At 40.2% G+C, this 24,970-nt stretch overlaps 2 protein-coding genes across 2 annotated transcripts; both read left to right on the top strand.

Annotated features, from left to right (window-relative positions):
- Positions 1–96: 96 nt before the first annotated feature.
- eif5a2 (eukaryotic translation initiation factor 5A2) lies at positions 97–11,582 on the top strand. Its single transcript, XM_003218134.4, has 5 exons — positions 97–229; positions 5,537–5,725; positions 7,440–7,544; positions 8,043–8,174; positions 8,437–11,582. The coding sequence occupies exons 1-5, from the start codon at positions 98–100 to the stop codon at positions 8,494–8,496; spliced, it is 618 nt and encodes a 205-aa protein (XP_003218182.2). The 5' UTR covers position 97; the 3' UTR covers positions 8,497–11,582.
- Positions 11,583–13,102: 1,520 nt separating this feature from the next.
- Positions 13,103–18,341, top strand: rpl22l1 (ribosomal protein L22 like 1). The gene is made up of 4 exons (XM_003218135.4): positions 13,103–13,257; positions 15,511–15,603; positions 16,212–16,333; positions 17,997–18,341. The coding sequence occupies exons 1-4, from the start codon at positions 13,249–13,251 to the stop codon at positions 18,139–18,141; spliced, it is 369 nt and encodes a 122-aa protein (XP_003218183.3). The 5' UTR covers positions 13,103–13,248; the 3' UTR covers positions 18,142–18,341.
- Positions 18,342–24,970: the final 6,629 nt, after the last annotated feature.

The following is a 24,970-nucleotide window of genomic DNA, read 5'->3' as shown; positions in this document are numbered from 1 at the left end:
AGAGCGGTGTTACGTCGAAGAGCGCATGCGCAAAGGTTCCTCCTCCTCAACGGCCACTCCTCAACCATCTCGATGCGCTCAGAACGTCGAATAGCGCATGCGCAAGGGTTCCTCCTCCTTCCTCCACCTCCTCGACGCGCAAAAACGGGATCCTTTCCGGCGGCTGTGCGCGTGCGCGTTGCTGCGACGCTCCTTCGGTCTTTTTTTCCCCCTTCCCGTGCCGTACAAGGTAAGCGCTTCCCTGACGCCGGCGCGTGCGGCGCCTTTTTTCGTTCCATTCGACCGTTGGAAGGAAGGAAGGAAACGGGGGGAGGGGGTGCTTGGTTGCCTTAGAAGCGCCTCAGGCCCGGCGCCAGGAGAGAGAGAGAGAGAGCGCATTCGCGCGTGGCAGCGGAGCCTTTTTGAGCCCACGCCGCTTTCCGTAACTGGTTCAAGCAGGCCTGGACGCTTGGCTTTCACACCACAGTGTCGAGAAATATGGATCCCAAAACGACCCCATACAAAGCACCCTCTTCCTCCGCCTCAGCATCGTGCTTGGTTGCCTTAATTTTGTAATAATGTTGCAAGGCGTGACTCAGGTTTCCAGGAAGAGGCGCCCCTGAGTCTGCAAGATCTGCAAGGCCTGCTGGCACTGTCGACACTTCGGCCTTCCCTTCAGGTGTTTTGGACTGCAGCTCCCACCATTCCCAATAGCCTCGGGCCCTTTCCTTTTCCCCCTCAGCCGCTTAAGCGGCCGAGGGGGAAAAAGAAAGGGCCTGAGGCTATTGGGAATGGTGGGAGTTGTAGTCCAAAACACCTGAAGGGCATGAGTTGGCCCATCCCTGACCTACAGTGTGGACTTAATGCCTCATGAAAGTACAACGCCCAGGAATGTAAGGAATATATGGGTTTGTACTGTTTTGCTGTAGAGCAGTGGTTCTCAACCTGGGGGTCACCAGATGTTTTTGGCCTTCAACTCCCAGAAATCATAACAGCTTGTAAACTGGCTTGGATTTCTGGGAGTTGTAGGCCAAAAGCATCTGAGACCCCAGATTGAGAACCACTGCAGTAGAGCTTTCTGGTTCTATAACATAAAGCTATGTTGGTGAAAATCTGCAGTAGGGATGGATAGAGCTGGAGTTGACTTGCGGCCATTTGACATAGCTTCAGTGTGGTGGCCAAGACGACCCCCCCCCCCCCCCGTGGCGCAATGGGTTAAACCCTTGTGCCAGTAGAACAGCTGGTTTGAAAAACAGTGTTTGAAAACAGGGAGAGCGCAAATGAGCCCCGCTCCCCCGTCAGCTCCCCATGCAGGTATACAAGAGAAGCCACCCACAAGGATAGTAAAAACATCAAACAGACAGGCGTCCCCCAGGCAACGTCCTTGCAGACAGCCAATTCTCCCACACCAGAAGTGGCTTGCAGTTTCTCAAGTCACTCCTGACACTAGAAAGAAAGTGTGGTGGCCACACAACGCATGCTACAAAAATGTGCTTTCGGAATAATAAACCAAGTTAAGCAAAGTCAGGGGAAAGTCCCAAAAAAAAGGCCCAAAATCAGTGGTTCTCAGTCTGTGAGTCCCCAGTTGTAGGCCAAAACACCTAGGGACCCACAGGTTAAGAACCAATGTGCTAGAGCTTATTTTCAGGGTAGGTCTTATTTTCGGGAAACGGTACATTTTCTTTCATTAAATGAAGCCTTTACCATACATGAAAAGGACCCCAAGAGTAACTGCCCAGAGTCCCCCTTCAGGGGTGAGAAGGGCGGGATAGAAATACTGTAATAATAATAATAATAATTAATACAGTAGAGTCTCACTTATCCAACATAAACAGGCTGGCAGAATGTTGGATTAGCGGATATGTTGGATAATAAGGAGGGATTAAGGAAAAGCCTATTAAACATCAAATTAGGTTATGATTTTACAAATGAAGGACCAAAACATCATGTTAGACAACAAATTTGGCAGAAAAAATAGTTCAATACGCAGTAATGCTATGTAGTAATTACTGTATTTATGAATTTAGCACCAAAATATCACGATATATTGAAAACATTGACTACAAAAATGCGTTGGATAATCCAGAACATTGGATAAGCGAGTGTTGGATAAGTGAGACTCTACTGTAATAATAATAAAACCATGTAATCTCTATTGAAACAAAAGCAAGAGCTGTACAACATTTTAAAGATAACTGCATGTATGTTACAAAAACAAAAGGGTTATACATATTGGGAATAGGATTCAGGCAATTGCAAGCCAAATTTGCTGATGTATGATCCTGCCTCAGAAGTGAGAATTGAGTGGTCCAGAATCTCTCACTATTGTTTGTATTGCTTAGAATGCTAGGGCTACAGCATCTGCACAAATTCCAACCCATGTACTGCTTCAGCAATTACACAGATTTATCATGACTTGTTTCTGAGTTAAATGCATTGTATTAGGCTATATGGGTGTGGTATTTTTGTACTTGCTTGAAAGAAGCTTCATTTAATATATTGGGATTTACATCTAAATAAATATGCTTTGGATAAGGCTATAATGTAGTACATAGTAGCCATAGAGTATTACGTTACGTGGTATTTAAATGTAGCCTTTATAGTAATAGTAATCTTATATAGATATAGCAATCTTCCACATATATGGTTTATTTATTTTATATTAAAAGCATTTCATAAGTAAGTATAAAACTGATAAAATAGAGAGAACGCAAGTGGCTACATAATTTCAGACCAAAAATGGGCAAGAGCAACTGCATTGTCTGTGGCTTTAAACAGTTCTTCCTCTGTGCATGAGGCACAGCATTGTGGGCAAGGACATAGGTGCTGAGTTGTTTGTTCTGCTCCACAATCGCACATGGTGGAGGATTCCCCAGATGTGGGTCCCCAAATGTTTCAGCCTTTAACTCCCAGAAATCCCAACAGCTGGTAAACTGGCTGGGATTTTTGGGAGTTCTAGGACAAAACATCTGGGGACCCACAGGTTGAGAACCACTGTTTTAGGTAGTGCCATTTTCCAGGTTGTCTTTTGATTTCCCAATACCACTTCTGAGACTCTTTAGAGACTTCCAAGTTGCCCATTCTTGGTTTGCCCCTGGAGACAGACACAGTGAAGTTTGAAACGGTTGATGTAGGTGTGCTCTGAGATCCCTTCCACATAGCTGTATAAAATCCCACATTACCTGCTTTGAACTGGGTTATATGGCAGTGTGAACTCAGATAACCCAGTTCAAAGCAGATATTGTGGATTATCTGCCTTGATATTCTGGGTTATTTGAGTGGAAAGACCCTGAGTAGGAATTAGCAACAGATTTATTTGGGGACTAAATATTAAACAGAAAGGGGTTAGTTTTCTCTCACACATTCAAAACATGCTAATTTGCTGATACAGAACACAATTTTTTTCCAAGCAGAAGAGGAAAGGAACTGCGTTGGAATATCAGCATCCACATTGCAAGAAATCTAATAACTAAATTGATTTTAAAAAATGAGTTTGCAAAATAATTATATATGTACAATATTTTTGTTCTGATTTTTTTTTTCAAATTCAGAACCCAAAATTACGTTCTAAAATGCTACAGTTTTGGGGGGAGGGGAGTATTTTCATCCCAGACCTGTGATGTTCGTGATTCCTTCCCAGATAGCTTTTCATCAAGGCAACTGAACAATTCCATAACTTAAACAGAGTTGCTACATGTGCTTTCCAATGTTTCTGTCATCCTTTCCCTCAGTCTGAGCAGGTCAGTTAGAAGGGGTTTCTTGAGCAAGGGCACCATTGGATGGCTGCCTTCAGCAGTAGCTCCTTTTTTCATGGGTCTTTGAAGGTGCAGGTGATGGACTACCCTCCAATTTTCATCACCATTTATATATATGTACACAATCTAGTCAGTTTGTTCAAACATTGCTATTTATCACAGCAATCCCTGTGCCATTCTTTAGGTCCCCCCCCCCATCCCCCCAAGGCATCGTATTGAAATATATGCGACCCTGTAAGATGTCCCATAGCTAAACATACAGATTAGGGTAGCCATGTGCTCAGATTTAGACACTTGCAATTGTGTGGCTCAAGTGGACTTCCCAGTTCCATCTTCCCTGTAGCAGCTCCTACAACCCTTGAAAGTGTTATTCAGAGAACATGAAGACTGCTAAAGGGAATGAAATGAGGCAGGCCTTCTCTGAAACCTTCCATATATGAAAGCCTGCATACAATCTTGTAAGGTACACTGTATATTGCAAATCTCAACTTTGAGATTCATTTCCCTCCTTTTATTTGAAAACTGGCTGCATTCGCCCAGAAGTCCTGTAGTTTTCCAACATATTTTCCAATGGGGCACCCAGACTACTCACAGAAAATTTGTGAGGGTAATAAACACATCCTATTTGTACCTCACAACACTTGAAAGGCCTCTAAAGATGATGATCTTGGTTTAATTATCTCTATTTTCTCTATTTTCCTGTCTTGTGCCCTTTCAGCAAAGCAGTTGGGCACTCTGGGATCCTCGATACAGGACTAATGTCAATGTAACCAGATGCAAATGAAGACAGGCTTCTAGTATATTGTGTAGAAGAAGACATTTGCCAAGAAGATGTGCTTATGTCTGAAGCCATTCTTGTAACACTTTCATTTTGTGTTTAAGATGTAATTCTTTAACATGCTTTTTGTATTTGGCCCTAGCTAGTACCATATCTACCTGTCCACTCATGACACACCCTCCTAATTTTAGAAAGTGATGAATATGGCTCCAGTGAGATCATCTAAAGCAGTTGATATTTAGTATTTCTATTGAATTTCCAAGCTAAGGCTTACATCATCCAGTTCATAAGCTTTTGGCATTTTTACCTTCCTTGTGACCATTTTTGTTCTCAAGTCTTCATCCTGTCTCTTCCTAGCCCAGTTGAAAGACATTCATTGCAGCATAATACACTTGATCTAAGCATAACACACAGGGGTTAAGATACTGGAGAACAATGTTCTGTTGCTCTCCATTATGGGAAAAAGGACTCCCCACTGAAGCTTTATCACTAATCCTTGTTTCCACAACAAGCCAACGTTTTCAAAATGCAATGATCACAGGGACAGAAGGTGAGGTGCTGTCTGAGCAGGGGCACAGACAGCAAAAGAAACACCATAGAGATGTTAACCCTTCCCTATGCTATCTAAAACCAAAAGATAAAAATTTTTGGCTGGAGTTACACTTAAAAATGTACCTGTTCTGACTTACATACAAATTCAACTTAAGAACAAACCTACAGAATCTATCTTGTTTGTCACTTAAGAATTGCCTGTATAATGGCATGGTAATGTGTGATGTCCCTTGTTTAAAATGGCAAATTCAAAGTTTTGTTCTTGGATTATTATTTTTTTCTGGAATATTTTCTAACAATGGGGTTGAATTCATAGAGTATTCATGGTTAAAAGGCCAACTTTTTGGTCTGTGATAGCAGTGGGAAGAATATGAATCCTTATTTGCCAGATGCTCTGTAAAGATTGTAATTGGGTGATGTAACTGATGGATACAATGTGTGCAACGACTGATAAGTTACTGTTGAATTTTAGTATTTTCTGGAACGCACTTCTGCCATGGCTGATGAAGTTGACTTCACCACTGGAGATGCTGGTGCATCTGCCACTTACCCAATGCAGTGTTCTGCTCTTCGCAAGAACGGCTTTGTTGTGCTAAAGGGACGTCCCTGCAAGATTGTGGAGATGTCAACTTCCAAAACTGGCAAGCATGGTCATGCAAAGGTAATCCCTTCCTTCATTTCTGATCTATCCCACAAATGTCTCAAAATTTCAGCTTACAAATGCCAAACTTTATTCTCAGTTTCATTTTATGCAACCTCAGTTTTAAATAATTTGCCACTTACTGGCATTTTCGTCCTAGTTGGCTGCCTTTTTATGCTGTTTCTGATCTGGATAATCATCTTGTATGAAGTGTGAGTGAGATGTGAATATCCCGATATTAGCATAGTTCATCGATAAACATATAGCATATCTCCTGTTCCAAATGGGGCAGCATGACTGATTATTGTATTGAGCAGTTGGGGAATCGCATTCTAATTCTTTAAAATAATGGGTTGGATGACTAGCATGCTGCTCTCTTGTCTCTAATAGGCATAATCAAAACAGGACATAGAATAGAGAATTCCTCTCATAAGGGAAAAGGAAAACTGAAGTGACTGTAGTATGGACCCTATCTTGGGTATAACAGTATTGTGGTCTTGAGAATCTCATTATGCTACAGGGTTTCATTCAGACCTGGATTTCCAGAATATGGAGCGTGTTTGCATTAATCCAACAAATCCAAATTTGATAATAGTTGGATTGGTAATAATAATGAATATAATAATGAATTTACAGTTCAGACCTCTTTGCGCAAAATGCTAGAACAGATAGGTAGCTTGGAATTGAACTTTGCACAAAAGCAGTTTCTTAGATTAAACGTCATCTTGCGCAGCCACATGCGCAGCAGGGGTTTTATTCAAATTTCTTTTTAAGCATAGTACTGGCACCAGATAAGATGTTCCAGTCAGTAGTAGACAATGTTCTGATGATCTGTGTTGTCTTATGTATTATGGAATAAATTTTGGTACTTACTGATATCATCAGAAGACAGAATAACTTTGAGTCACTGAAAGTGCTGCAGTAGCACAGCATATTAAACTGAGGATACATGTATTTCATCAGTACTAACCTTGTGAATAGTACAAAATGGTTGAATAAAGCACCATGATTTTTCTCAGAACATCTTCCAGTTCTGTTCTTTGCGTGAATGTACATCATATTCCAGCCATGAATGAGGATAGTCTAGACTGTGTAATTCCTCCTTCCTATCCCAGACCAGCCACTCAAATTGTTTAACCAGCTTTTCTTGAGATAACCCTATCCATAGTAACTGGCCCTGCCTCTCTGTTTTTCGATTATAGTGTTCCTTCTTGGTGGATGCATTTAGGCAGGCAGAAAGAGACAGCTTGGGGTTCTCCCTATTGCTTGAATTCTCAGAAGATTTCCAGGCTGGGAGTATCATAGGAATAGATAAGGAATCCACACATGGAGACCAGTGTGCCTTCATTTTTCAAGAGGAGAGGACTCTCCACCTCCTTTCTACAAAGAAGTGCTGAACTACCAACTTAGCAGGGCAGAAAATGTGAAAAATCCCAGCATGTCCCCCATTAGCAAAATGGCATGTATCAAGGACATCAGCAAAGCTTAAGGGCTCTCCTGCGTCAGATCTTTGTGATAACATTCCTCTGGAGAATCTGTCTCTTCAGACCTGATGTTTCTTGCAGCCATTCAGAATTCACCATATAACCCCAGCTAGGCCAGAGTAGTCTGACTGAGATAAAAATGAAAGGCAATGCTCTCCAATTCTTTTTAAGCCAAAGTGAGCTGAGAGTAACAAGACAAGGGTAACACGTTATTTGTATTCTAAATATCTGGCTTGTGAATATTCTCCTAGGTCCATTTAGTTGGCATTGATGTATTCACTGGTAAGAAATATGAAGATATTTGCCCTTCTACTCACAACATGGATGTCCCAAATATCAAGAGGAATGATTACCAAGTGAGTATACATGAAAATATAGACCATGGCTTGGCTTCTGGGACTTTTGATGTTTGACTGCAGTAGTCATAGATCTAAGACTTACCTCTTTCCCAGCAGGCCTGCCCCGTCAATTTTAAACTGAATTTTAACTTTATGTTTTATTAGTATTGGTGTCAATCTTTGCTCTGTGTATTTTAATATATGCATTCTTTGTGTTTTAACCATGATGAGGATGGCTACCACCATTTCAGTCAGTAACCATTTATTCTTCCCCCACCTTTTCTCCAACAGTGGGACTCAGCAGGCTGAAAAGCTAAATATTCAATTCATGGTTTAGAAAAAACTAATTAAGTGAAGCTATGTTCTCTTGACTTTCTAAGAGAATACTCAGAGCCAGATTATAAAACTATCTAGTAGTAAGTCTGAATACCTGAAGCTCAAGTTAATGCCTGTCCCATTGACTCAGGTTTCTTCAGATGACAATTAACCAAGATTGTTTTACCAACTTTCCCACAGCTAATCTGTATACAAGATGGCTACCTCTCTTTACTGACTGAAAGTGGTGAAGTTCGTGAGGATCTGAAGGTTCCAGAAGGTGAACTAGGCAAAGAAATAGAGGGAAAATACAATGCGGGCGAAGATTTCCAGGTAAAATTTTATTGGATGAAATATTTCTTTGCATATTTTTTTCTGTTAGTTAACAATTATTCAGAAATGATTTCCCTTGCCTACATACATATTCATATTTTAATGAGGGTGGAGATTAGTTTGCTAAATGTTAAGTTCTGGTAACAATAGTTCTATTTTAAGTTACAATGAACCACGGGCACAGCTACTCTTGAAGCAAATGTAATTTAATGTACCTCAGTCGCATAATCTAACTATGTGTTTGTTTTTTTTCCTGTTGTAGGTCTCTGTTATGTGTGCAATGAGCGAAGAATGTGCTGTAGCCATAAAACCTTGCAAATAGGACCATCTGGATTTGAGCAGTTGCTCAGGTTCCAGCAACTGCAGATCTTGTATTTTAGTTCTGATTATCACCAAAGCTATAACCTTCACTAGCAACCTCGTGTCTTTGTTTGAAAATAATGCTGACTAATGTTGCAAGCCATTTGGCAATACTAAAATTGCTGAAGTTCAAGTGCTTACAGGAATGGCAAGGCAGTCAAAACTGTCATTTTAGATCATGAGGTATTAAAATAGTGTGCTTTACTCGAAAGAGACTGTATAGCAGTGCCAATACCAAGGTAGTACTAAGTTTGGATTTAAGAATAGTGTTTAAGTACAACATTTTAAATAAATGAAAATAACAATTTTTATCTTAAACATTTTGAAATGTGGCTTGCACTGAACTGTGACTAGTTACTGAGCTAGAGAAAGGGAACACCTATGATCAAAATGCCAGTGCTGATGGCCATGTGCAACAGTCTGCATCTCTGTAGTCCTGCTGGCTCAGTCTTAAAATGTTGCCATTTGCCTGTGATGCAAACATCCAAAATTTTGGATGCTTTCATACTCTGGTTAAATAGTGCACAAATGTTCAAGGGTTAGGGGTGTGATTCACTAGAGGCCTTTGATTTCAACATGGAGTTCAGTTACTCTTCTGTTTTAAAAGAAGGGAAAGCCTCAAGTGTTTCAGTAGTATGCGTACTTGTTTTGGATTTTAGTTTTAGTTTTGTAGCACAAGTAGAATGCTTGGCTTCTTTTTAGGAATTGGAACAAAAGTGTACATAATGGCAGCTTGTATGGAGGCTAAAATTTAAACCCTGTTTCACCCAAATAATTTAGGTCACCAGACGCCAGGCCTGCTAAAGAACTATAGTTCGGCGTTCTGTCAAATGGGGGAACTTCAGGGCTACTTAACAGGGTTACTTTGACTCAAAATCTACTTGTGCAGGACTTGGTTACACTGAACAGACAAATGCCTAACCGCTAATAGACACGATCTTCTGCTTGCAAGATCATACTTCTGCTTAGTTAGCATTTGGGGAAACCTAATGACTTAAATTTGCCTTAAATATTGGTAGCATCTGACTAACTTGAACTAGTGACTGGGTTCTTAAAACGTGTAGTTCATTTTGTGGTGGGTGGGCTAGGATTACAGGTTTTTGAGTTTTATTTGGGAATGTGGTTGCCCATAGTTGGTAAAAGTTATACTAGAGATGTAAACGAACCATGAGGATCTTGCAGTAAGTTCTAGATTGGAACAGGAATCTGCACCATTCCAGATATTGTTGGGCTGCAACTTGTAGCATTCCTTACCATTGGCTGTGTTGGCTAGGACTGCTGGGATTTGAAGCGTTTTATGAGCTCCGGTTTTATGAGCTCTGCCCGTTCTTTAGATTTAACTGAGCAAATATCTATGCAGAGAAGGGCACAATGCAGATTGGTTTGGCAATAAACACTCTTGAATAAAGCACAGTCTTGATATAATGTTAAATAACTATATTTTCAAGATCTAGGGCTACTAGAAAGTTTAAGGGGGTTTTATCATTGTTAGTCCAATCATGTCAGTATTCCTAGGTAGTTGATTTTCAGTTGTCTTGGTAGGAATGCGAAGTCCCAGTTTGAAACACAGGCTTCATCAGCTGGTATCATTAGTCATTCTCAAACGTCCTATAGGAGTTATCTACTGTGCCTAAGCAATTGAGATAATTTTTTCTGTCACAGTATCTGAAGATTCCTGCTCATGTCTCCCTGCTTCTGTCATCTTAAGGATGTATACAGCTGATATGTATTGAGGCAGCTAACTTATGGAAATGTTACTTTTCTTTTATTACCCCTCGCCCCAGAAGTGGTGGAATCCTAAGTCAACTTGACTTCTAGTTCTCTGGATTCAAAAACCAGATAGGTTAAAAAGTATGGCATCTGCTAGGTAGATCATACATAGGACACTGTTTGGCTTGCAGCTGTATTACTTCATCAATAAGAGTTCAAAAGCCATTTCACTTCGTAGAAAGCCGTGTTTCTACAACTCCACCAGGTTTACAATAAACTGACTTTGCTAATAAAAGATAAATGCTGTATATTTCAGGTTCCTAAGCCTATTTCAGGGTAATCATGTTTCTCTAAATCCACTTTTAGATGGTTATTTTGTTTTGACTAACATGCATTTAATTTTGAAGAGCACTCCTGAACTTTCAAGAGCATTCTCTTTTAGCAAGCTACAGGCTAAAATGAAGGCTGAACAACTCAAGTCTTGGAGTTGTTTGGTAATGGTTCAAGCTTTTGTCTTGGGTAAAAAAAATTTTTTTTCATTCGGTGTACTATAGTTTCTCTTGCCTCAAATGTTAGAGAATTCTCTTTTTTTAAAATCTAAGTTTACCTCTTGATGTGTTGCGGTTTGTTTTTGTGTTCAACAAAACCACTGCTGGTTGAGCCATGACTTGAATATACTCTTCTCAGGGCTGCTCTTGTGAAGAATTGAAAGAGCTTAAGTTGATTATTTTATCAAAGCTGCTTTGAAAGTCTTACAGGGTTTTGTATTCCATAAATTTATAGCATGCCTATGATGCAAGTAGAGTTCTTGTATATTTGAATCTTAGTTGAAAGCAGTCAGATGTTGTGACCAAGTTGTTCTTGTGACTAAATGACATATGTGGCTGCAGTAAGCTTTAAATGTTGGAAAGTCTGCTATGTCTGGGAACTTTTAACAGAACAAGCTGTGCTTAAGTACTTCCTGTAAAAGTGCAAGATTCTCATCCACCATAATCAAAAATGTCTCAATGTACAACTCCAAACACTGATCTCAATAGCTTTTATTTACATCTATCTAGAACTTGTAAAACTCTTGAAGTCATCATCAGTCACTGTTACATTAAAACATGTTATTGTAAACAAAACGAGGGGGAAACAGGTTTTTGTATTTGCTGTAAGGGGCAGCTCAGTCAAGTATGCAATATACCTACTGGCTAGTGAATGGATGTATTTTTTCTGCATTTCTGTAATAGTCAAGTACTCCTGTGTTAACAAGTTCTTGCCTTTTAATGACCGTTTTATTGAAATTTTTGAATTATGATTTGGGTCACAGTAAAGAGAATAAAGTTTAAAGAACTACCCTTTTATTTTTCCTGCTGGTAAATTTCTTGCATGCTGTACATGTCTTCCTTGGGATCGAGTTCTACAATGGCAGTGCAATCTATGGAGACAGAATAGTTATGTTCAGTATCAGGCATGGGAAAACTCTGGCCCTCCAGGTGTTTTGGATTTCAATTCCTACCATTCCTAACAGCTTACTGGCTGTTAAGAATTGTGGGAGTTGAAGTCCAAAACACCTGGAGGGCCGGAGTTTGCCTATGCCTGGCATACCTCCTCTCATAGAAGCATGCAATCCCACTGCCATGGAAATACAGTGAAATGAGGTGTGGTGCAACTTGATGTTGCCAAACCAGATGGGAAGAGCTGTGGTTTATGACGGCCTACAATGCGTAGCCCTATGGGTGGGAGTCGGAGACTTGGTATAGTCCTAAATATGCTAAAGCAGTGGTTCTCAAACTGGGTCCCTAGGGTTTTTTTGGCCTACAACTCCCAGAAATCTTACCCAGTTTACCTGCTGTTAGGATTTCTGGGAGTTGAAGGCCAAAACATCTAGGGGCCCACAGGTTGAGAACCACTGCGCTGAAGGCACTCAATGCCATCTGATTTTGGAAGCTAAGCAGAGACAGCTCTGGTTGGTATCTGGATGGGAGGCTGCCAACAAACACCAGGAGTTGGAGCCTCTTATTTCAGAGGAGGGAACACAAAACCACTCAAGTGTTTGCCTAAGAAACTCCCCATTTAATTATGTAACATATGGCGTCACCATAAGCTGATACAATTTGAAAGCAGAAATATCTCAAGATGCCCAATGCTAATACCTTTAATATGAAGACTCCATGCCTTTCTACTCAGAATAGAGCCAACTCTGGACTTAAGGGTGCAGTACAAATGTGGGGGTGAAAAAATGGCAAATTAAGATATTGCTGTTGAAGCATTTCATGGCCGGAATCAGTGGGTTGCCATGTTCCAGAAGCATTCTCTCCTGGCGTTTTGCCCACATCTATGACAGGCATCCCCAGAGGTTGTGAGGTCTGTTGGAAAACTGCAAGTGGGGTCTGTGGAAGGTCCAGGGTGGGAGAAAAGAACTCTTGCCTGTTTGAATGTTGCAATTGGCCACCTTGATTAGCACTGAATGGCCTTGCAGCTTCAAAGTCTGACTTCTTCCTGTTTGGGAGGCGTTAGGAATTACGAGTGTTGGAAGCCCAAAACGCCTGGAGGGCCAAGGTTTGCCAATGCCTGATCTAGAGATTTCTAGATATGTGCAAAAAAATGTAGTTCAGCAAATGTCCCATGCCTTTAAGCTGCCTCCTTAGACCAGAAGCACAAGGGTGCAAGCAAAAACCCTTCTGCTCCACTCTTTGGACTCTTAAAAAGGTTCGATAGAAAAGACTGAGCCTAAGAGAACGGCGTGGCAAGAGGAAAAAAGTCTTAAGCCTTGCCTGGGTAACTTGAGTCACCATTTTGCAAGGCAGGCACGCTGTGCTGTGCTTCTCCCTCCCGACCGCTTTGTAGGCAGCGCCACATGTGCAGCGGAAACCGCCGGGTACCGGAAATCAAGGGGGAAAATGGGCACGCCTCATTTCCTAACTCTAGGGTTGCGTGCTCCACGTCATTGCGTCACGGGCAGAGAGCTATAAAAGCCTGTGCTCGCGGCCGCTTCGGCCTTTTGAGAGGCCGCTCCAAGATGGCGCCGGTTAGTTTTTCAATGATGGGGCTGCGGGCGGAGGGAAGAAAGACAGGAAAGAAAGAAATAAAGGGTGCATCTACGCCAGGCATTGGGCCAACTTGGGCCTTCCGGGAAGGCCCAAGTTGGCCCATGCCTGGGCTACACCAGGTTGTGACGCCCTTCTGAATTTTACTAATAGGTTTACGGTGCTTTTGTGCTTTAATTGTGTGATTTAAGTTTGATTTGGTGAGAATCATAGAATCCTACAGTTGGAAGAGACCTCGAGGGCCATCCAGGCCAACCCCCTGCCAAGAAGGAGGAAAATCACATTTAAAGAACCCACCTGACAGATGGCCATCCAGCCTCTGCTTAATAGGATCCAAGGAAGGAGCCGCCACCACACTGCGGTAGAGAGTTCCACTGCTGAACAGCTCTCACCGTTAGGAAGTTTTTCCAAATTTTCAAGTAGAATCTCCTTTTCTGTAGTTTGAAGCCATTGTTCTGCATCCTGAACTCCAGGGCAGCAGAAAACAAGCTGGCCACCCTTGTATAAGATACAGACACATAACATAAGTTGTAATAATGAAATGTATGGGGACATAACCTATCTCATAGAAACCTTTAGTTTATGTTATTTAAAAATACATGATTTGTAAGATAATACTTCTAAGATGCATGCAAATTGGTATTGCTTATTTCACATAGACTCAGGTTTCTCATAGTGTTTGCTCAACATACCTTCACACTTCAGCCAACGCATTAATGTGTTGCAACATAGAATTTGGAAAGCTCTTCTCTGTCCAGGGTGGTGTACTTGTTTCTCCACTTCATCTTCATAATAATCGTATGAGATATATCGTACCATAAATGACTGGCCTGAAGTCATTTTGTGAGTTTCATGAACAATGGAAACTTAAAATGGGTTTGCCAAAGGATACATCTACACTGTAGAACAGGGGTCCCCAAACTAAGGCCCGGGGGCCGGATGCGGCCCATCAAAGCAATTTATCCGGCCCCCACGGCACAAAGGCAGAAGGGGGTTGGGCGAAATGACCCAAGGGGTCTCTTCTTCTCTTACAACCCTTATTATTATTATTAATATTGTGGTTTTGGTGCACAGAGGCAGAAGGGGGTTGGACTAAATGGCCCAGGGGTCTCTTCCAACCCTCTTTATTATTATTGTTATCATTATTATTATTATTATTGCTCGGTGGCCAACTATAGTCAGGCCCTCCATTGGTCTGAAGGATCGTGAACTGGCCCCCTGTTTTAAAAGTTTGGGGAGCCCTGCTGTAGAATTAATGCAGTTTGACACCACCTTAACCACTATTCGTCAATGCTATGACATTCTTAAACATTCTTGCAGTTTGGTGAGACAGCAGCACTCTTTGGCAGAGAAGGCTAAAATCCTTGTAAAACTGATTCCATGGCAGATAAAGTGGTGTCAAACTGCATTCTACAGTGTAGAGGCACAAATTCTAGCTTTCTAACCACTTGCCTGATCTGACTCAAGTCACAGGAACTTTGTCAGGAGGAGAAATAGGCCACACTCAAGAATAATTTTCATTGGAATAGAGGCAGTTTCCTTTTGCCACTAAACAATCCCTCTGTGTGAACTAGTCCGACTGGCAGTAACTGTTCAGGCTTTAGGGCAGATGCATTTAACATAACCTGATGTTTTATAATTTTAACAAACTCTTTAGTAGACTGCATCTTGGGGATCTGTTTGCAAGTATGCTGCTGGATTTTGGCACAGTCTTTCTTCATGCATTCTTGCTTTTCTGCAACAAGTTCAGTTATTACATGATACACCTTTTCTGCAGATTTCAGCCTTGCCCCAACTACTAAAATGAACAAACAAGAACACTTGATTGAGAATAGTTACCTATTACACCAGAGTTCCAAACTGACTCTTTTCCAGTTGTCATTCCTGCTGTAGAAGGTTCCCATTGATATTGATCGTTAAACATAGAGCTATTTACTTCAGATTTGGCTGTCTAACATAGAACCATGCAAACCTGGCCAGACAGATAATTCCTCTGCTTTGCTGAGCTGTCTACTGTTTTGGATTCTCAGGTTGCCTTACTGGTTTAATTCGGTATTAGCAATTGCTGTTACCAGTTTTTATACTCTTTTTGGGAGGGGGGGAGGAAAACAAATCGGTTACAGAATTAAAGAGCATCTGTCTAATGTGGAAATTAGTTTACATTAACATGGTGTTTAACTCTCAGATATGCGTAAATTAATATAGTAAATACTAACTGGTATACTTTTGTTTAGAAAAGAGACAAGAAGCCAAAAAAATCGACTTGCAAGTATAACCTTGATCTCACCCATCCGGTAGAAGATGGAATATTTGATTCAGGAAACTTTGTAAGTAAATCTGCTACTTTCTGTTGTCTAGCCTGTTTTTAATGATGATGTATATTAAACCTTAGTGAAATTGACAAAAATGTTTTAATGCTTTTTATAGAAATAAAATGGATATGTTTTAGTCCCTTCAGGGAGATGGTGGCGGGGTATAAAAATAAAGTCATTATTATTATAGTTTAAAATATTAATGAAACAGTTGCCTGTCAATCAAAATAAAAATGTTGCCTCTGGAAAGCCTCAGTTAATTGATTGCATCATTAATTCTGCCTGTGATATTTGAATGAAAGAGTTGATGAAATATTCATGCAGATAAAAGTATTTAAGTTGCTTGACAGTCTTTTTATTTCGATATAATGCATATCTACCATGTAATCATTTCAAAAACATTGAGGAATTTTAAATATTGAGGCATATAGTGTGCTTTATATTTCATTGTCAGTAATATTTATGTGCCTTGTTTAGTCAGATTTCATTTCATTGGCTCTGTTTGCATAATACATTGACTTCTGTGACTGTAATAACAAAATTGCCTGGCTAGGGTCCCTTCCCTAGTTCCACAGCTAGGGCCATATTCCCTAGTGTTGCATTGTTGTTCTTTGTTGGTATAGGAACAGTTCCTGAAGGAAAAAGTTAAAGTCAATGGAAAAACAGGAAACCTGGGAAATGTAGTTCACATTGAACGCTTTAAGAACAAGATCACAGTGACATCTGAAAGACAGTTCTCTAAAAGGTGTGTATACGTTATTTACCAGTGTATCTTTTTCTTTGGTTCTTGGCTTCATCCAAAAGTTTTGGGCTAGATTATAGTAATGAGAACATTAAAAATGTTTTGAATGTAAGGTTTGCCTTATTGAGAACTCTTTTTGTACATCTATTTTCCACTGAACCCCCTATCCTGTCAACTGAGAGAGATCCTCAAGAGTTAGAAAACTGGAATATAATGTGAATCAGGGCAGAAGGCTTGTGTAGGTGGGCAGATTTGCATTATTGCAAGTATCTCTTACCAAGATGGGGCTGATCTTCTTTATTGGCCATATTGGCTGAAGTTGGGAGTCCAAAACTAAATCTGGATTACCTCAGACTGCCAACCCTTATTCCAAGGCACAACTATACAACTTGCATTAATTATGCTTGAATTACTTTAGAATTGTTCCTTTACATCATCATTAAAGTACATGTGTACAAATGTGAAGGAATAATGGGTCCTCTCTCTTGACATCCACTCCTAGAAGGAGGACTGGAAGAGGAGGCAGTGCTGTTTGACAGTGAGAAATTGAATCAAACTAGTTTCGTAACTAACTAGCGAGTTATTTGAAAGAAAGCTAACTGGTTTAATTTGATATCAAAATGGCTTTGGAGTAGGCTTGTGTGAAGGTTCCTAGAATATTTTGATATCACCTGGAGTAATTTTCAACTTTGTTTACTCTGGAAATCGTATTAATTTTTTAATAAAACCTTGGATAATAATTTTAAACCATGTAATTGTGCCATTGATATAGTGTATGGATGGGAATAATGTGGCCTGTGGGCAGTCTTTTGTTGTGGGAATTTCAAAAAGAAAAAAAACATTTAAAACAAAAGCAGGAACAAAAAACTAGCAGTTTCACCCACACAGCAAGAGGTGTCACAGCTTGCAGCAGAGCAAATTGGCTTCAGCAATCAAAAATGGAGCATCTAACTATCTCTTTGGAGATGGTAGCCATTATGTCTCCCATCTTACTCTAGGACAGGCATGGGCAAACCTGGCCAACTAGCTATTAGGAATTGTGGGAACTGAAGTCTAAAAAACCTGGAGGGCCAAAGTTTGCCAATTCCTGCTGGGAGAACGAAAGAGAAGATACTCTGGATGCTTAACGCAAGGTCAGAAACTTGAATCAAGAGATGTGTCTATGAAAGTTTCAGTCTAACTGTAACGTCACAAAGAAATAGGAGAGAATAGAGACAGGCAGACAAGCTATATGGGGGAAGAAGGGTTTTTGTACAAGCTACCTCATCTGCTTATCTATTTCCTTGATGAGGACTATAAACTTGTATAGGCTGTGGTTGGCCTCCTGCATCTTTAGCCCCACTCCTCTTCCTTTTGTAGCTCCCCATGTCGTAAAGACATAATTGGAAAATGTGGCTGTCACATTGCTACCAGGTTTCATCACTGAATAGCATTGCTCACTCCCTTTTTCCTGCTGCTGCCTGCCTTATCCCTTCCAGGAAGAGAGAGAAGACAAAGATGGTAGCAGCAGGGACAAAGGAAGGGGGTCCAGCACTTTCCAGAGTGCCTTGCTTGCAGATGTGTGGGAAGGATTGCTGTCTTTTACCTTGTATTTGTGTGAGGGGGGGGGAGTGTTTTGTTTTCAAATAACACCCTGCACTCACATTACATTCCTTTTGCATTAAAGATACCTTAAGTATCTCACTAAGAAGTACCTCAAGAAGAACAACCTCCGTGACTGGCTGCGTGTGGTGGCCTCTGATAAGGAGACCTACGAACTGCGGTATTTCCAGATCAGCCATGAGGATGAAGAGTCTGAAGCTGAAGAATAAAATTCCTGGTGCTCCCAGTTGGAAGTGTCGCCTTTTTAAAATGAACTTGCAGCATGTACAAATGAAACATCTATTTGTGAAAGCACATTAACTTATTACCAAATGAAGAACATTCACATCAAATTTAATACTTCAGGGCTCTGTGAGAGATTGGGATGCCTTGTACTTCCCAAGCTGCATTAAAAGGCTGTTCTGATGAACTGTAATCTGTGCTTTTTTGAAGAAATGGTGTGAGTGTGTGCCTGTATATTTATGCAAAAATAACTTTCAAAGTAATATATGAATGTGTTGTTGAATATATATGAATGTAGTGTGTGTTGAGTCAGTTGTCAACTGAAACCTGAATAAAACTTAGAGGTTTATTTTTTTAAAATACATTTTTTTCTTAGTATTTCATTGGGTTTAGCTGGCAACAGCTGGTTTGTGAAAGAACACCCATTTAGAATTTAATTAGGAGGGTCTAACTTTCTGTTCTCCTTATGTTCTCCCAAGGCTTTCACTTTGATTGTACGTGTGCCTGCCTAATGTCCTCAGGGGGAATGCCGGACTTGGAGCAAGAGCTTTAACAGAATTGTTTTCTAGCACATTTCAAAAAATTCATTAGATTCTGCACCATTCACTTGGAAAGTGTTTCTGTGAAATGGTTGAAATTCTGCACTTCAGTCCTTTTTAATAGGTGCCTATAGGGCTTCCCTTCCAGCCCCTGACTAGATTCATCAGCGAGATTTACAGCATGAATGCCTTTGGACTATAGTTGTGATTGTTTTAGATTTTCAACTCTTGCCTGCCATCTTTGTGTAAAATAAAACCTGAGATGGCTTTGTAAAAGAACATTAAGTCTATAACATTGCCAGAAGTGTTCAAAATGAGGAAAGCAACATAAAATTAAAGTAGTAACCTATTCTCTGATAGTGAATACTAAGTAGGTTCCTTTGGGAAATTGTTCTGGGGTGACCCCACAGTTGGAAGAGTACAGTGTCCAAAATGACTAGATACAATTTTTCTCACAAGATGATTGAAATTGTAAGGATTGTGTGCAGGAAGGAAGATAATACAGTTCTCTGTATTGTAAAAGAGAGCCACGGGGCAAAAGCCTCTAGTATAGATTCTTGAAGGGAAGAGCACTTAGGCTTTTCTATCCTGATTATATTGACTGGGATTTTAATGGGTTGGGGCCATGAAATTGCTGTCATAGCTCATCTTGCCAGTGGACATGACCAGTCTGAGGGTGCTCTATGATTGGCATATCTTGACACCAGTTTTTGTTAACCATTTTCTCCTTTTGACTGGGCTAAATGATCAGACAAATAGGCAGGTTTTACTTAAGCCAACTGCCCAAATTAATGAAATGAGCAATTGCAGAGCTTGAAGCAATTTTTCAGTGGCAGCTCCCAAAATCCCCCAGCCAATGCTGATAGGAGAATCCTGGGAGCTGTAATCTAAAATACAATTTTCCAAGTTGTAAATTGTGAGAGGAAGCCGATTTACCACACTAACCTGTCAGTAATTAGGGAAAGACGTTGGACTGAGTAGGACTAAGTGATTATGGAAAGAAGTTGCAGCATCCGGGATCTGTTTTTCTTTCTTATGCAACCATATTTGGACTTTCAAGGTGCCTCAAATCCACTCCTTCCTCTTCTAGGGTATATCAGGCTTCTTTGCGCAATAAAGTCTACTATGCCTGCCCAGCAGTCCAAATAGTTATGTGCCTTCAAGTTAGCTCTGACTTATAGTGACCTTATCTTTCTGGCAACATTTCTTTTTCAGAATTTGCCATTCCCTCCTGAGGTTGATAGTGTGGGTTGCTAAAAGTCATTTAGTAGGTTCCCAGGGCTGAGAGAGAATTCAAACCCTGGTTTCCAAGAGTCCAAAGTCTAAAACAACAGCAATTTGGCCTCAATATAGATCAGTGGTTCTCAGCCTGTGGGCCGCAGCCCAACAGTGGGCCACGAGAACGAAAATCCGGTCCACGAACCTTCCTTTTTATTTTATTTCTGCTGCTTTCTGCATAGCTGATCATTGCATTGGTTAGACCACATCAGCTCTAGATTATTAATATAGTTTTATGTGGGTGAGGCAATGGCGACTACTGGATTCCATATGTTCTGTATCAGAAACTAGAGCTGATATGGTCTATCCAATGCAATTTTCTGAATTGGCATTCCAAATAAACTGAATCTAAAGTTGACCAAAAACTGATTTGTAACCCTTTTGGTAATAATGTCGGAAAGTGGTCCCTGGTCAAATGGGTTCCTGGTCAAAACAGGTGGAGAACCACTGATATAGATAGCCCCTATTGAAGATCCTTGACTATCCTTAGCCACTGGAGGGCATCTTAGACCATGTTCCATTCATAGGCTATTGTGAGTTGCAATGGACCCTAAATATCTTAAGATCAGCCGGTTGTAAGGATTTTTTATACACAATGTGCAGTAAATATAAGGTTTGAAACTGTAATTTTATAAGAACTTTATCATTCTGACAGCCTTTTAAAACAGTTACATTGCTATTATTCCACTTTTGCTGCCATGGTTTTGTGCTATGCTCCTTGCTCCACCCCAAGTGCCTTGGCCTCAGGGAGAGAAGAAATATTTGCTAGACAACCCATTGTCATGCTGCCATCTCCTTTTCATTTTCTGTTATCCTTAGATTGTAACTCAGGTCAGGGAACTCTGTTCTTTTTATTTATGAGGACCATGTATAGTGATAGCACAATGCATACGTAGCTATGTACATCAGTCACTGGGATTTCGTTTCAAGTTCAGATGGCTTGGGTTGCAAAATTCTTGTCCTTTACGTTGCAAAAGGAGCCAAAAAGATACTGCCCTGAAGTTTTCCTCTCTTGGGACAGAATAAGAAAATCAAATAGATAATTACTTTTTTAAAGTATTCATTTGTTATTTTTACCACCAGCATATACTCCCTTCTTTGATACTCAGCCTCAGTGTGTGTTTGAAACCATGCCAAGGCAAACACTGATTAAGTATCACATCCCTGTAGCAAATCAGACAGTGTAGTCTTTGTTTTTCCAACGATATGTCTTGCTAGTCAGGCAGCTTTTGTTTAGCCCACGTGTAACACAGTTTATCGTAAGTCAAAAACTGAAAACAAGAGGCCTACAGTGTTGCTATTAAGCTGCTTCTACTGATAGGAGCTCTCTACAAAACTGCCAATGTTGTCCCCCTTTGTTGACCTTAATGTTCCCAAACGGATATTTAGGGAAAGCTTTTTCTCATTACTGTGCTCTCCCTGATAACAGAATGGGCTTTTTCTAAAGCTGTTTTCGATGCATAGGTCAGCATCATCAGGTGGATTTTGAGTTTAAAATACACAATGCATTCAGAGTGAGCAGTCAAGAGTTCTTTGATGGAATTGACTGTTGTATAACTAAATATTTTATGCAAAATGGAGCTCATAAAAAACATGTATTAAACAGAAATAGTTATAACAATCATGTTAAATACATTGGAATTAAAAAGCAATTTAAAAGTGTAGCGGTTTTTAACAATCACATCAAATAAGGTTCCCATCAAAATATAGTGAGGGCTTTAGGGCTGCTAGTTCAGGGTTATCCCATGCTCTGGATTATTAGAGCAAAATCCTAAAACAGTGAAGTTATTAAGCATTATACCCTGGGTACCAATTGTAGTTGCTCACTTGCTCAGGGAACCAGAATTAGGAACATATAAGCTAGTCTATTTGCTTCCATAGAGAGACAGTATGGTATATTGGTTCGGGTGTTGGACTAAGAGACGAGATCAGAATACTATACTCAAAATACTCAAAGTTGTGCAGCACATGTCCATGACTCGGTGCCACTATGCAATTTATAATGAGCAATGCACAACCACAATGCAAAGTATAGGATGCACAACCACAACAAGCAATGAACAACACACAAGGGACAAACATGTCTGCACAACTCCACTTCAGCTGCTTTAAGCAGTTGATCAACTATTTTGTAATGTGACCCTTTGGCACAGTGTCCACTGTAACTTAGATGCTTGTACGTCACTAATAGAATTCTAGCTAAAAGGTGGCTTTGAGCTGCATCACAGATCATCTAGTCTTGCATGTGTTTGTTCTTGTGCCTTTGAGTTGCTTGTCAACTTATGGCAACCTCGTGAATCCTTAGGCACTCAGAGATGGTTTGTTAGTTTTTCCTACAGCCTGTGGTGCCTGGAATTTGTTGACAGTCTCCTATCCATGTACTAACCAGAGCTGACCCCTTTGTAGCTTCCAGGATTAGACAATATTTGGTATGTTCAGGTTTTTAGGCCTTTATCTAGCTTTGCACACATTGATAAAGGACATTGGGACTCATATTCCAGGCACCTAAAGAAATAGGGTCTATGCATAATAAAATCTGGAAGTATGGGCACTTACATTGCTGTGAAGCCCATTGAATTCAATGGACTTCTGAAAAACCATGTGCAAGTTTGTGATTACTCCATCAGGCTTGTATTATTTATCTTAAGTATACTTACACAAAAGCAAATCGCAATGACTTCCGTAGCATTTATTCCCTGGCAAATGTATTTATGATTCCAGTCTTAAAATTATTAATGAGAACTGATGTTCAAAGTTGTCTCCCTCTCCAACACCACATTTTTTCCTTTATCCCAGTAAAACGGATTAAGCTATGTTTACCAGTTTGGGTTCAGATGGTCATATGAACTAATATTAGATCTGCCTGAAACTGTTCCACAAGTAGGCTGGTTTTAAAATTTGTTGAGAAGAAGGAGCATGGCAACAAGCACAGCATAAAAAGCAACTATCAGTTTGAGCATACTGGGGAGAATAATGACTTCTTCCCAGTAGATGGAGCAAGATCTCTAAAATGGTGATGAAAATTTTGAACTCATTGTAATTTTAAATTGTTTGGTCCATACTTAGTAAGAAGACCAGCAGTAACTTAAATATAGACAGCTTCTGAATACTGTATTGTTACCCTCTGGTCTTTCTGTGGCTCTGAAGGATGTACAGTTTCTGTATAGAAATGGTTTCATCTGTGAAAGCTACCGGCATCATGATTTTCCTACAGTGCTCAAGGGGCATATGATTCAGTTGTGCAAGGAATACAATAGAAACTCTTATATACTTAGTGTACTTTAGAACTAATTGGTCTCCCCTCTGAAGAAAGGAGAGGCAAAGATTGTATGCCAGTTCTTGGGGTCCCAAAAAGGTGGCCCTAGGAATCCCAGAAGTTCTCCTCCAAAGCTCCTAAGCCCCCTCAAAAAAATAAAAGTATTATTTCAAGATGATCTGGGGGATTTTTTTTTGCCTTAAAACTGGTCAAATCCACCCAAAATCATTTAGCTAAACAGCATTTTGGTTTCCCTGCCCCCCCATCCTGCCCAAACACTAAAAAAAGAGGGAAATGGCCAAACACTGACCAAAATAGCAACCAGATTGCATCACTTTGGGCATGCCAAAACACACCTATATGGGCTAGCGGGTGGAAGCAGGGAGCAAAAATGCCCCTGACTAGTTGCTACCCCTGCAATGGTTCATGTTTAGGGGGAGCGTTGCTAGATCTCATGACTGAAAGTGACATTCCAGGGTATTTAACATGTTTTATGTTCGGGCCAGGCATGAAACTCACTATTCGAGACTGGCACCATATTTGTTCCCATTACTTACAATTGTTTCTCACCAACTGGCAGCCAGTGGCTCATGAACCAACACCAGTCAATGGAGCACAACTGAGCAGTACTGGTCCAAGGGTGTGGATGGACCATTGAAAACTCACCTGTGTGTAAATCTTATATATTATACTATACATTGCAGCATTATTATTATATTTATTTATATTATACCTTCCCTCCAGAATCAGGACTGAAGGTGACTTATCAGTTAAAAAGAGCAACCCAGTCAAAGTACATACATACATGTACTATATGGAGTGCAATATGGAATTCGATTTAAATGCAGCACCACAAATAATGACTATGAGACTAGGCATTATGTTTTAATCTGTTTTAATTGTATTTATATTTTATTGGCTTTATTGTGCAATGTCTGGTATTTGGTTTTTGTATTCATAATGCAGCACTGAATTTTGCCATATCTGTAAGCCACTCTTGAGTCCCCTTCAGGGTAAGAAGGGTGGGGTAGGAATACAGTAAATAAATTAATAATAAATACTATTATTTTTGTCTATTGTCTGCTTGTTTTTTGTGTCACTATTATCTCCACTGCTGAGCACTGAACCTGGGATATTCTGTGTGCAAAGCAGGATATTTATCTACAGCTACCCATACTTATGTGAATGCCCCATGTGTAGTATTTAGTATTTACTTGAGGTTTCCCATCCCATGATGTAAGTACTGAACAAACCTATTTGTAAACGTCATACTTTGTTTCCATCTCCACTCACAATTATACTTTTATGTAAATGATCGGGTATCTCTGATTTGTTCCCTTTCTATAACTGCCTATTTGACCCAGATTTCTCATGATCCAAACGTGGTGGACTACAGCCTCACACTCCTAGGCAGTTTGCTTATATGCTTATTCTAAGCTCTACACAACCAAATGTTGAAAAAGTGAATGTAATATAGATATCAGTATTATGGCAGCCCTTTCCTTTTTATCAGATCAGTTCTGCTATCCATTTTCAGTAGAGAAGGGCTATGTGAGTTGTTTCTGAGTGTCAGTGTGGTCAAATATAGCCTGCTGCTATTTTCAGATCACATATAACCAGTGGCTATCTTCACAATCACATTCCCTTTCTCAGTAATCGTACAGGGCTGACTGAACTTGGAAGTCAGCAGGTGCCAATGATAACATTTGGATCAGCAATTTTCTCATAAATATCTGGTGCATA

The sequence above is a fragment of the Anolis carolinensis genome, chromosome 3 (genome assembly GCF_035594765.1).
Source record: "Anolis carolinensis isolate JA03-04 chromosome 3, rAnoCar3.1.pri, whole genome shotgun sequence".
Classification (NCBI taxonomy): Eukaryota; Metazoa; Chordata; class Lepidosauria; order Squamata; family Dactyloidae; genus Anolis; species Anolis carolinensis.
This window is presented reverse-complemented; position numbering and strand designations above follow the sequence as displayed.